The sequence below is a fragment of the Phaethon aethereus genome (genome assembly GCF_964289735.1).
Source record: "Phaethon aethereus genome assembly, chromosome: 2".
Taxonomy (NCBI): domain Eukaryota; kingdom Metazoa; phylum Chordata; class Aves; order Phaethontiformes; family Phaethontidae; genus Phaethon; species Phaethon aethereus.
The window spans coordinates 43787571-43799894 of NC_138582.1; the positions used below are offsets into that span (position 1 = coordinate 43787571).

Below are 12324 nucleotides of genomic sequence, written 5' to 3' on the forward strand. Positions count from 1 at the left end.
GCAAAGCAGCTCTATCCCCAAGCGCTGAAGCCAAGCGCTGAACAACCAGACTGGTGATAACAGCCACGCTTGACTAGAAGCATCCTGACCTCCTTGAAAGCCTCCCACTTCCTTCTGTTGGTTTGCGGTGGTATTTTGATCAGTTGGCCAGGCAATACAGATGCCAATTATTTTTGCCACATCATTTTGTTTGCTATCATTTTAAAGATATTCATTAATATTTATTTTTGCAGTTTTTCGAATAACAAGCTTACCGCTTTTCAAAACAAAAATGACATTAAAACAAGCAGGAAAACACCAATAATGAAAGCTCCTCCAAATTCTGGCATCACTCTGTTGGCACACATAATTACGTCCAGTTTTAGCACGAAGTATACACCAGACCAATCCTAAATATTCTGGAAACTGCAGCCTAGCTTAATCATAAAAAAGCAAGATGATTAGACAAATGAGTCATTTTTTTTATTGCCACGAGAGCAGAGCACTTTAGTCAACTTCATAGCACAGAAACTTCGCTGCTGCATCTTTTGAGCATAGTCCTCATTTCGGTAAATGATTTGTCTCTAGTCATCGTGTCCCATGATAAAACTCCATCTCATCCTGAAGATCTGGGTGAGGTGACAAGGCAGTTACTAGGATGCTCTCGAGAGCGGGTGGAGAGTCTGCCTCAGCCTCTGACCAGCACTGCTGCCTGCAGAGCAGCGGGGAGCGCACACCAGCTCACAGCAGAAAGGTCAGAGGAAGATAATCAGCTTGAGGAATGTTTTATGACATAAACTAGCCTAATCTCATAAAAACTTCACAGCTGTGGCTTTCCCCATTCTACCTCATCCTAGACTCAATTTTTCTTCTCTGTGATTTTTTTTCTTGCAGTACTCATTCACTACACTCAAAGTGCTGATGTACTTGAGTAAGTTGAAGTACAACTGATTTCTGCTTAAAAGATGTTTGTATTTTAGTATTATGATATTTGCATTATTTTATATCCTATGTCTTTTTTTCTGAAGTCTTAGCACACACCAGTCTGTTTACCTTCGACATGTCTGAACACATCATCTGATTAAATCCTAAGGTACCAGTGTAGACAAGGGACACTCCAAAGGTAGTCCAAATCACTAAGTTAAAAGTCTAAAATAATTGATATCTTAGTCCTCTCCTAGAGGTATAAATAATGCTGTACCTGATAGTCTGAATGAATTCAATCAAAGGGTATGAAATAGCAGCAATTGCTTTGTCTTATCAGGTCATAACCGATGGCATTTACGTTGCATTAGAGGGAAGTGGTGAATTCACCACTTTGGGGTGACACCGAAAGCTTTTGGCAGAACTAGAAAAGACCTAACAGCGCTGGTTAGCTGTGTGACAATGTCAGTCTGGCCACTTTCATATTAAAAACAAACCTTGTATTATACCTTCACTGTAGCAGGGGTTGCCATCCTGATTTTATAAGCTTTCAAACCGACAAAGGAAAAGCTAGGTATCAGGACAGCAAAGCCATACAACAACCAAAATGCGAGATGTACCTTTGGAAGGTGGGAAAGGAGTCAACCACAAGGCAATCTCCAGTACATGTATGTTATCCCAAAATAATCAAAATATCTTACCACATCTGTCGTTTCCCTTTACTACGCACTGTCACTGTGCCTACATTTTCACCCAATGTTGTAACTCTTCTGCTTCCAAAACCATTGAGGATTTTCTCGGCTTCTGCATAAATTCAGGCTAAACCTGGGCCCCAGTCAAATTCACAGCTTCAACTTCCACGAAATATTTTCACCGGTTCTATACAGAAAAAGCAATAAGGGCTCAGCTGGCTGAGGTGGCTTTTTAGTTTCTGGAGTGTTCAATTATGCAGCAGGAGAAATGAAATGACGTTCAAATATAAAGCAAGCAGCTTTAAAGAAAAGGAATGTAGACTGGTAAACTGAGAAGGGAAAGGCCAGAGTTCAGCTTCCAGGTTTTTTAATAGAAATACAAAGCACAAAGAGGTACAAACAATGGCCAGTGGAACAGGTCAAATATGTGTAAAATAAAGGAATGTGATGATAATGTTTCTTATTTCATTTGCAAACACTCTTAGGATGTTTTCTTATGTCAGCATCTTCTTCCCTGTCCTAGATAGGCAACTTGATTAATTAAACCCCCAGCTTTCCTTCCTATGGAAAACGCTTTCTGGAACATAACTGAAGTCCCAATTCACGTAAAGCAACTGAAAATCATTTACACTGAAGGAAAAATGGTGGACCTTCCACATGGTGCTCGTGAGAACCCCCTGCTTTACGCACCCTTCCCACTCCATTTTTTGCATGAACATCATCTGTTTAGTATTTGCAGTTCCACAGGGGTTACAACTCTGGCTGTAGCTAATCTAGAGTGAACTCTACCACAAATGAGCGTCAGGTTGCTTTTGCAGCTGAGGAATTTAGCCCGCCATTAGACCAAGGTATGTCGTAAGAGCACCAGAGGCTCCGTGCTGCTCGCAGACAGCCACAGCAGGCTGTAAGGCAGAGAGGCTCGCGGTGCCCAGCAGAGGTACAACGAAAGGAAGCAGGACCCTCGCTGCCCTCCGCACCACCTCTGGGGCACCCCTCCAGCGCGCCGTGCTCGGGCCGTGGTGGGAGCGGGAAGGAAGAGAGCTCGGCGCGCGGCCCAAAGTCGCTCCCTGTCGGGCTGCTGGAAATCACCGCAACCACCGACGCCGCTTCAAATTATATTTTTGAACTGCCCAAAATATGGGAGTTTCAAGTCACCTCTGCCTGCCCTGCAGCAAAGCCGTGCCCCCCAAAAAGCAGAGCAAGGCGTCCGGCCAGCCTTTACCCTGTCTGCACGCCATGCGTCAGGCTCTGCTTTACAGCTCCGGTCTGCCACAGCAACTTGTTTTGAACGTTGTGCTAAAGTGTGAACACAGCACTCCCCAACTGGGCAATAAAATACTAGCAATGAAAATGTGAGACTGGAGCTGGGGAAAAAGCTCAAAAAATTATGCTGTATGAATGCGAATAATGGGAAAATAGTTGAAGTTTGGACTCCAGATACATTATTTAGACTCCGCTTGTTTGTTTTTCTTAATATGACTGAAGTGATCAAAATCTCTCATTTACAATTTTCAGCTAATCCTTCCACATACGCATTAGACACTGCAATCCTTTTCATAGATGGAATCTAATACTTCCTTTGTAATTCATGGATGAGTTTTCTTAATTAAAAAAATAAGGATAAATCACTCCACTCATGTGGAGTAATTATTGTCTTAAATAATAATCGCTGTGTCTGGATTCCATCACAATGTCTTTTGCTGCTGAGCACCCTGTTTTCTTCTTATTTTATTGGAAATACCCCTCCCACGGCCTCATTATGGAAATGAGCAACATAATGCTTTTATAACACATACGGATTTTGTACAGTTTGTTCTACTTACTCTGCAGCACATTCTACTTACCGCAGTTCAGGCCCGATCTCAGAAATCTTTGAGCGCACGTATTTGTGTCCTGTGAGAAACAGAGAAGCATGTAGTAAAAAGAATCTGCATGTTTCTCCACAGAACAGTATAAACTTCTCTGCTTCATTCTTATCTTGTCTGATACAATGGCAGGTAAACAAATGCACCAAAAATTATATTTGTTGTACGCTTATACTGAATGCATGTCACGCTCTTTATTTCACTCAGAGAAAGTAGCGTGAAAACTCTTTCCCCCTTAGAAAGCTGCACGGCATCAGCCATGAGACAGGGACAGTAGCTGTCAGTGACAACATCTCCTTATTGCCACTAGATCAGAATACGGTTTTGTCTCCTAAAAAAGGTGTAATTTGTTCAAGGGCAAAAATATTATTAAGAAGACCCAGCTTTGTCTGAGATGAAAATTTAGCATTCCAGTTCTTCATTTACAAGATTTCTGTAATTCCCTCTTCATTTAATGATTTTGTAGGAGCTCAATTAGCATGATGAGTATAGTTTGGAAAAGAAAGCCAGTCCTGAAGTAAAGATACTGATCTGAAATACCAACAGAGAGAGATTTAGTTTCTAACTTGGCTGACCACATTTGGCAAGACTTTGTAAAGTCATTCAAACTGTGTTCTCAATGAGTGAAATGAAAATGATTTCACCTTGGCTTCACCTTGTTCTAGCTTTAGTCCGGGAGTCTGGACCAGCCGTAGGACAACAGGGCCCTAGGGTCTGCAAGCACTGCTGTAATACAAACAGGTTTCTTTTGGCCAGTATATTTTGCTGACAGATAAAAAGCAGCTGGTGTCTCGTGGTAGTTCTGAATTATATAAATGCCAAAGCTTTTATCAACACCAGGACATTTTTACTATGAAGTTAGTAGGAAGCAACAAGTTATCACCTTCACTGCCATGAAAACCGTTCTCTTTCTTTTTATGCCTCCCTATTTCTTTGTTTCTCGGTCCTCCGTTGCTGGGAAAATAGTATCCTCCACTCTCACTGTGAGTAAATTTCCTTATGTAGTTTTTGCTTTGTAGCATTTTGTCAAAATCTTCCAAATTCTCTCCTGTTTTCGTCTTCTCTCTGCAAAGTATACTTTCCCCATACAAAACTGTAATCAGACTGGGAATTACAGAGCTTTCGTCTGCTGACCCTGGGAAAAGTGAGCTCTTCAAGAAATATTTTCTTAATTACTCCTTCCTTGTATTAATACTCATTCCCTGTGAATATTAGCATCTTTCAGGAGGAAGGAGAGGACTCTCTATAGCAGACACTTAGTGGGAAAAAGGGTAAAACAGGAGTCCGGCTGGGACCTTCTTCTGCCCCACACCCTGCCAGGCCCTGGGGACTCATACAACTTCTGTGAGGAGGCAGGGTGAGGACCAGGATGAGGCCAAAGGCTCAAATGACAGAGGGTATGGAGACGCAGATGAACCAAAGAGTGCTGAATATCTGTAGCACTTCCAACAGACGCGGCTGTATTTCTTCTGCCCAGTGCTGGCGGTGCACAGGTACCTCTCCTCCTTCTCTTACGGTGTCCTTGCACCTCTGCATTTCACACCTGATCTCCTTCTCTCCTTTCCTCTTCCCTGGTCCCCACCAGCAGCCCTAAGTCTTATCAACTGTAATATAACCCTCTCTATTACTCCTTTTGTACATTACATGCCTTGTATTTGGTCCTTTTAAATGCTTTACTCCAGCCTTTGTCTTTTCCTGCTATAGTCCGTATTTTATCTACAGGGACTATCTGCACCTCTGTACACAGTGAGATTCTGACACTGGCTGGGTTTTCATCATGACCAGCTTAAACACAGTAAGTGACATTAAACAGAGTAATGAAGGACATGGCAGACTGAGTAGCTGTGTGGGCAGGCTGAGCGTGGACGCTCATGCGCAGAACGATGCAAGCAGGGGTCAGTCAGCCTGGGGACGTGGGATGTACCCTGCAGGAGGAATAACCAGGAGGCTACTGGGCTATCTGTCCCATCACGCCGTGCTGAGTATTAGAGTGCAAGCCAATAAACGAAGGCAGAGCTGAGGGTCAGTAATTGACCCAGAGGACTAATTCTGATGATCTCCATCACCAAAAGCTCTGCTTGTAAAGAGCACCCTTGCAGCAAAAGAGGCACCGAATGTGTCACCTCTGGAGTTAGTCAGTGCTTCCCTAACCATCCTAGGAACAAACTGTATAGCATTCTTGCTGAGTCAGTGGCATGGCAATATGCCTGTTGCTCCAAATGCAGATCCCTCACACGCTAACATAAATACACCCACAGGGATGATTTTTAAAATGTGTACCTCTTCTCTTGAGGGTTCACTTACAAAGTTGGCTGATATTACTACATAAACAGAAAGCCTGATTCTCTTCTCATGTACACTGATTATATGCAAGATGTCTTTGGCTTGAATGGATGTATTCCTGACAATCCACACATTCATTTCAGTGTCCTTAATCTGAGTCCGATAGCTGATGTAAAGACTAACAGGTGGCAGAAAGCGCAATTTCCATCCAATAATAGTACTAGATTTTGTGTTAGTTCAAGGATAAAGACCTGACTGTATCTTAGTTGCCAGGTAAGTGTGTGACATCGATGTACTGCAGCATTAGGAAAGGCAAATGAGATCTGAAGAGGTATAAACTGAGGTGTCTTCCTCCTCTGGGGGAGAGAATTATGCATTAATGCCCTAATGAAATTTCAGCCGACATACTGTGTACTGTTGCCATCACTCACACCCAGAAATGATGAACACCAAGCATAGCAAATGCAGAGCAGGACATTTATATGCAAAGGGCCCATCTCAAGACAGAATGATGAAGAGCCAGGTTTGTCCATTTCAGCAAAACGAGGACTAGAGAGAATAATCCCACCCCAGAAACACACCAGGAAGTGGGAAAATGCTCTTTAAACTGAAGGACAATGCTGAAAGAAGATCCAATAAATATAAGCCAGCTAGAAATAATGTGGGGCTGGAAACAGAAGGTGGTTTCTGACAGCCAAAGAAATGCAGCTTAGCACAGCTGGGGCAGAGCCTTCTACCAACAAGAGGTCTCAGGGACCAGCGCCATTGCCCTACGCCAGTTCGCCAGGGTGTCAAACAGAGCGGAGCAGGGAGCTGCCCCAGCTGCAGGGGTTGAGAACCTTGCAGAGGTGCTTGGGGTTTTGCCTCTATCTGGCTCCTTCCTTTTTGTGTTTTCCTGGTCACCGACATTGTGAAACTAAGGCAAATCTATCCATACTTGTGAAATTCCAGTATTTTCAAAGCAAAAGCCTTGTCTTCTCCATTGCTGTTGTAAAACCTGCTGATTCTCCCAAGCAGAGTGCTTTCCACCCGAGGCCCCGGGAGGGAGCTGGAAGGCACGCCAGCGGGGACCCTGAGCACCAGAGGCTTGGGGTTTTGGCAGGCTGGCAGAGAAAGAAGTCGACCAAAAAAATAAATGCAAATACGTCCAAACGCAGCCCCGCTCCCCGGCGCTGTGCAACGCTCTGCGGGAGACCCGCGCCCACCACCCCGAGGAGCGGGGCTGACGCCGAGGGGCTGCCGCCAGCCCCGGGCGCCGCTCTCCCCCCCCCGCCGTGACTCACGGCGATGTCTCATCCCCGCCCGTCCCCGGTGAAAACTTCCCCCGGTAACTTTCCCGGTGCCGGTGCCCCGCTCCCCCCGACGGCAGGGGCACCCCCCACCCCAGCCCCGCCAGAGTCACTGGCGGCGGGGCAGCGGGGCCGGGGGGAGTTGTCGTAGGTGCTGCGTCAGCGGGAGCCCGACGGCGATTGGGGGAGGCCGTGCTCTCCCCGCGTTCGCTAATTATAAAGTGCCGCCGCCGCCGCCCGTACCCGCTCCGGAGCGGTGCGGCCAGCCTCGGGCGGTTGGCTCGGCTCGGCGCGGCTCGGCGCCCCCAGAGCCGCCCTCCTTGAAGCTGCCAGCAGCCGCGGATTGTGGGTTCCTTCCCCCCGCGGTTTCTCCAAAGGCTGCTCGACCTCGCTAGAAATAATCGCGGCTCCGACGCCGGGGTCCAGCAAGGCGCATCTCACTCCCGACCAACTGCAGGGAGCCCCGACGGGAGCCTGTATGTGAGTGAACTGCTCGGACGGACGGGAGGGGACCGGGAGAGGGTAGGGGGGCGACTCTGCCGGGGCTGGTGCCTGTCGTCCGGATGGCTACTCGGGGCGCTCCGGTGGGAAGCCCTTCCCGGGGGAAAAGGGGGGCTGCCGTCCCGTCCGCGCCGCTCCGCGATGGGTTTCGCCCCGCAGAGGCGCGGGCTTGGCGGGAAGGGCGGGATGAAGTTTTTTGGGACGGCAGCTTCTGGGCGCTTCGTCGTTCGGGCCCGCTCCTGCTCCGCGCGCAGATCCGTTACCTTGTAGCTGCCGAGCGCCTGCTTATCTCAAGCGCCTGCTTACCTCGCAAGCCCAACCGTCCCGGCTCCAAAAAGCGTGCGAGTTACCCGGGTTGCGTGCGACCCCAGGACTTGGTGGGTTTTTTTCTTTTTAAACCGCGGCGGCCGAACAAGTTCGTGCCGCCTTTTCCGGCTCCGAAGCTGGGAGGGGGACAGTGCCGGGGGTAGGAGCCGAGGGGGCGCGGCTGCAGGCTGACCTCTCCTTCTTGCCGTATGACCTCTCCTTCTCGCAGCCCCATGGCGTTGCTCCTGAAACTCGGCTGCTCGCTGCTGGCCCTCAGCACCTGCCTGCTCCCGAGGGCGCGGGCGGACTGCGGCCGCGACTGCGCTGCCTGCGCCTACCGCCTGGGACCCCGCGCCGGCATCCACCCCCTGGTAAGCGGGAGCGGGGCCGGAGGGGCCGCCCGGCCGCTTCAGAGCCGCGGGGACCCCTCGGCCGGGCCGGGCCCTCGCCCCGCCTTAACTTTGGGATGGAGGAAAAGAGGCAAAGGGGCAAGAAAGAGCAAACGTAAATAGTGGGGAAAACGTCCAGGGTTGCTTGGAAGAGTCTGTTTTGAAGGGAGGGGCGGAGGAGCGGGCCCCGGGGCGCTGGGGGGAAGGAGGGGAGTGGGGGGCGGGCGGCGGGCGGCGTCCCGAGGAGACCCCCCCGTCCCGCCCGCTGCCCGTCAGCGAGCGGTGGCCCTCGGCGGGGGGAGCCCCGGGGGGAGCAAGGCGGGGAAAAAAACGAGCGAAAAGTTAAGGGAGAAGGGAAATGCGGCTGGGGAGGGCAGCTCTGCAGGGAAAGGTCGCTGCCGGGCACTTCAGCCGCGGCCGGGCGGGGGGAAGCCGGGCGGGACAGGGTGGAGGGTCCCGACCGCCGGCCGCGGGCTCCCCGGCACGATGGAGCTCTCTCCAGGCAGGGTGGCTGTCGAGCTGAAAAAGCGGGGGATCTGCCTGACAATTTGGCTGTCTTACAAAAAGTGGTGTTCAAGCCCGGTTTGAGTAGCAATACCTCCCGCGGCGCTTCCTCTCTGCACGGTGCTGCACAGCGTTAGCAACGTGCCTGTAAAACACGCTTTGACAGTGTCTCCGAAGAAAAATCATGCTAAGAAACCTCCCGAATGCGGGGGGGGGGGGGTGTGGGGGGGTGTATACGTAATTTTAATTATAATTAAATTATTATTGTTTAAATTATTAAGTTAACATTAGATAACTATTGCTTAATTATTTAAAATATAGTCTCAGAGGCAATTCAACTTGAAATTTAAGGATCGGGGCCAGTGAAAGGCTGGGGTCCCTCAGCCCTCGCTGAAGAAGGTGACGACTCAGGCTGCCGAGTCCTTTGCCAATGGCACCCGTGGTTTCTGACCTCAAATGGATGTGTATTGAGGCATCATGCTCTCAGCATGTCTAAACGATCCAAAAAGTTTTGTTCCTATGATGTCATCGATTGTTTGGGAGCACACAAAAGGAAGGACTGGACACTATTCTTACACAGCATTAGGAATCACTGAGTACTTCTTCTTACCCCAAAAGCAAGGACTCACTCGACCACAGCAGGTTCATAAGGGCAATATTCTTAGGATGGCTGGGAAAACAGTTCCCTATACTTTTGTTTACATTAGCTTTCAATCAAACTTTAATGTCAGCTAGGGAAAAAAGTGGTAGTTTGCTCTCTCAGAGGGAGGAATACGTGCTTTTCAGAGTATATGTTGTGGGTGTCTATACTGGTATTCTCTCTTGTACACCTTCAGTAATTATTCAAGAAAGAATCAAAGTCCCATTCCGTAACAACACTTCTTAGTTGAAAGGGGAAAAGCAACTATGTCCTGTATCATATATTCCTTATACAGGTACAAACAGCTTTTAGAAACAACTGTTTCTAGATACTAGCATCTAGTAACATCAGACCCGATTTTATCACGTTGTATCTGTAAGATACAAGATTTATCACATTGTACATAGGTCATTCATACCTATGGGATAGCACATGTTAATTTGGCCATAGGCAGTTATTTAAACTAATCGAGAAGGGAAAAGGAAGGGAAAGACCTATTCTTGCTTTGATTTAGAGCACTTTCAAAGCCAGACTGAAGCTGCGATCACATTCTCTTTACAGCACAACTATAACAATGAGCAGGTGGTGCCAGTTAAAATACATAAATTACCATTGCAAAAGACATAAATGCCTTTAATTTTCCAGTGACCATATTAAAACCGTATATAAATTTCTTAGACTAAAATGGGGCTCAACAGGCAGGTAAGGACAGATGTAGAGAGCTGGTAAGTTAACTATTAGAGGCAGTTATTTATTGAAGATATTGATGACTTCTTCCTTAATTATTGTGGACTGAAAACCATGGACAAAAAGGAAAAAAAACTGGATTCACCTTTTTTACAACTGAAGAGTGTGGCTTCACAAGAAGGAAATTTCCCTGACAGAACAGAGATAGTAGTAGCTAGTATGTATGTTATTATCTCTACATGACAGGTTATGAGATATGCATACAAGTACTGAAAACTTTTTGTATGCCTTAGCCTGCAAATTTTCCATTACAGTCAGAAGCAACACAGCTTAGGTTTTTTTCCCTCTCTTTCTGATAGTCGCTACTTTGTATGTCAAACTAGCAAAGCCAGAACTTTGATCCTGCCTAAGAGAGCCTGTATTTCTACGTTTGTAGAAATTTGCACACATTTGAAAGATCTGATCCACAAAGAGAAACTAATGATAATAGACAGAAATACAGGCTATAGAGCTGTGCAGTGTGTTGAAGATACCAGGCAGCACAGTACAGTTGGCTTCTTTGCGACAACAATGACGCTTTATTCACGCTAATTAATATATTTCCTAAAATTTCTGAATGCTGCTTTTAATTAAGAAGATTGAATCCTCTTCTACACTTTCATTATGAGGCAAACCACAATCAGTTTTTAGCTTGCCATTAGTAAATACAAAAAATCTCATAAGAACACACCCGAGCATGTGAGGGATGCAGGAGCTGTACGTGTGGCTTCCCCCGAAAGAGAAGCGTAGGGCAGCCTTGACATACAGGACCCACAATCCATCTTGTCCGGTATTCTGGCTCTTGGAGTGCAGACTACCATGTTCTTCAGAGAGGGAGATGAAGAACTTCAGAACAGACAGGTACCAAATCGGCTGTTCACGAAGACCAGTCTTTCCAAGCCGCTCACAAGGAGAAGGTCGCTCGTGGTCTTTTAAAAACAAGTAAAGCTAAGATGAGGTGCTTGTTACTATCAAATCATTCTCAGTAAACCACATCCATTTTTCAGGCATGTACGCTAGAATGTGAAGGAAAGCTGCCTTCTGCCAAAGCCTGGGAGACCTGCAAGGAGCTCCTGCAACTGGCCAAGCTGGATCTTTCTGAGGATGGCAACGTTGCTCCAGGAGACAAGAAAGAGCTGGATGAGAACCATTTGCTTGCAAAGAAGTACGGAGGCTTCATGAAAAGATACGGGGGGTTCATGAAGAAAATGGATGAGCTCTATCGGGTAGAACCGGAGGAGGAAGCTAACGGAGGAGAAATCCTGGCGAAGAGGTATGGAGGGTTTATGAAGAAAGACTCGGATGACGATGCCCTTGTTAATTCCTCTGATCTGCTGAAGGAGCTTCTAGGAACAGGGGATAACCCTGAAGCAGGGCATTACCGAGAGATAAATGAAAATGACGGGGACATCAGCAAAAGATATGGAGGCTTCATGAGAAGCGTAAAGCGCAGCCCCGAATTGGAAGATGAAGCCAAAGAGCTGCAAAAGAGATATGGCGGTTTCATGAGAAGAGTGGGCAGGCCAGAATGGTGGCTGGATTACCAGAAACGATACGGTGGGTTTCTTAAGCGCTTTGCCGACTCCATTCTCCCTTCAGAAGAAGATGGGGAAACTTATTCCAAAGAGGTCCCAGAGATGGAAAAGAGATATGGTGGATTTATGAGATTTTAATACCTTTCCCTTTATCCCTTTTGTCCAAAATGAGAAAGACTGCCTTATTGGTCATAACTTATTGTAACGTGTTGCTTGTACTGTACAGTTTTTTACTGTCCTTGGTTAATGATGCAACCTGCGATTTGTTGTTTCAAGTTCTGTGTTCTTTCAACTCAAATAACTAATTTCTCTTTTAGTCAAGTTTCAGTCTGTATTGTAGTTTCCATGCTAAAACTATTTTGATTACTGTATTCATTTTCTTTGAAGAGGAAGTACATCTACAGTAGAGTTGCTTAACTGTATATACAATAAATTCTTCATCCTAACTGCATAAATTCTGAAATGTTATTCATTTTCTCTCAGTTGTTTAATCAAACATCATCTCAATTTTTCCTTAAACAATCAGAACAATGCCAGCCTCTTTTCTCTAATTGCAGAATATGTACTGCACACACAACAGCTGAAAGACATTTTTGTCTTTAGTTTTCTCAGTTTCTTAGAATACTAGAATAATAAATATGCTTGAAAGCAAATATAACTGTGTTTGCTCTAACTGCTCTCATTTTAACCA

General features: G+C 46.7%; 1 protein-coding gene across 1 annotated transcript; it reads left to right on the forward strand.

The window, feature by feature from the left end:
* The first annotated feature begins 7288 nt into the window (after nucleotides 1–7288).
* Nucleotides 7289–11845, forward strand: PENK (proenkephalin). Its single transcript, XM_082014509.1, has 2 exons — nucleotides 7289–8210; nucleotides 11106–11845. Exons 1-2 carry the CDS (start codon nucleotides 8049–8051, stop codon nucleotides 11769–11771), a joined length of 828 nt encoding a protein of 275 aa, XP_081870635.1. The 5' UTR covers nucleotides 7289–8048; the 3' UTR covers nucleotides 11772–11845.
* The last annotated feature ends 479 nt before the right edge of the window (nucleotides 11846–12324 follow it).

Excerpts from the sequence above, each read along its gene's own strand:
- PENK (XM_082014509.1), top strand. The coding sequence starts at position 8,049 with ATGACCTCTCCTTCTCGCAGCCCCATGGCGTTGCTCCTGAAACTCGGC. Across the intron at positions 8,211-11,105 it reads GCGCCGGCATCCACCCCCTG|GCATGTACGCTAGAATGTGA; the intron begins GTAAGCGGGAGC and ends TCCATTTTTCAG.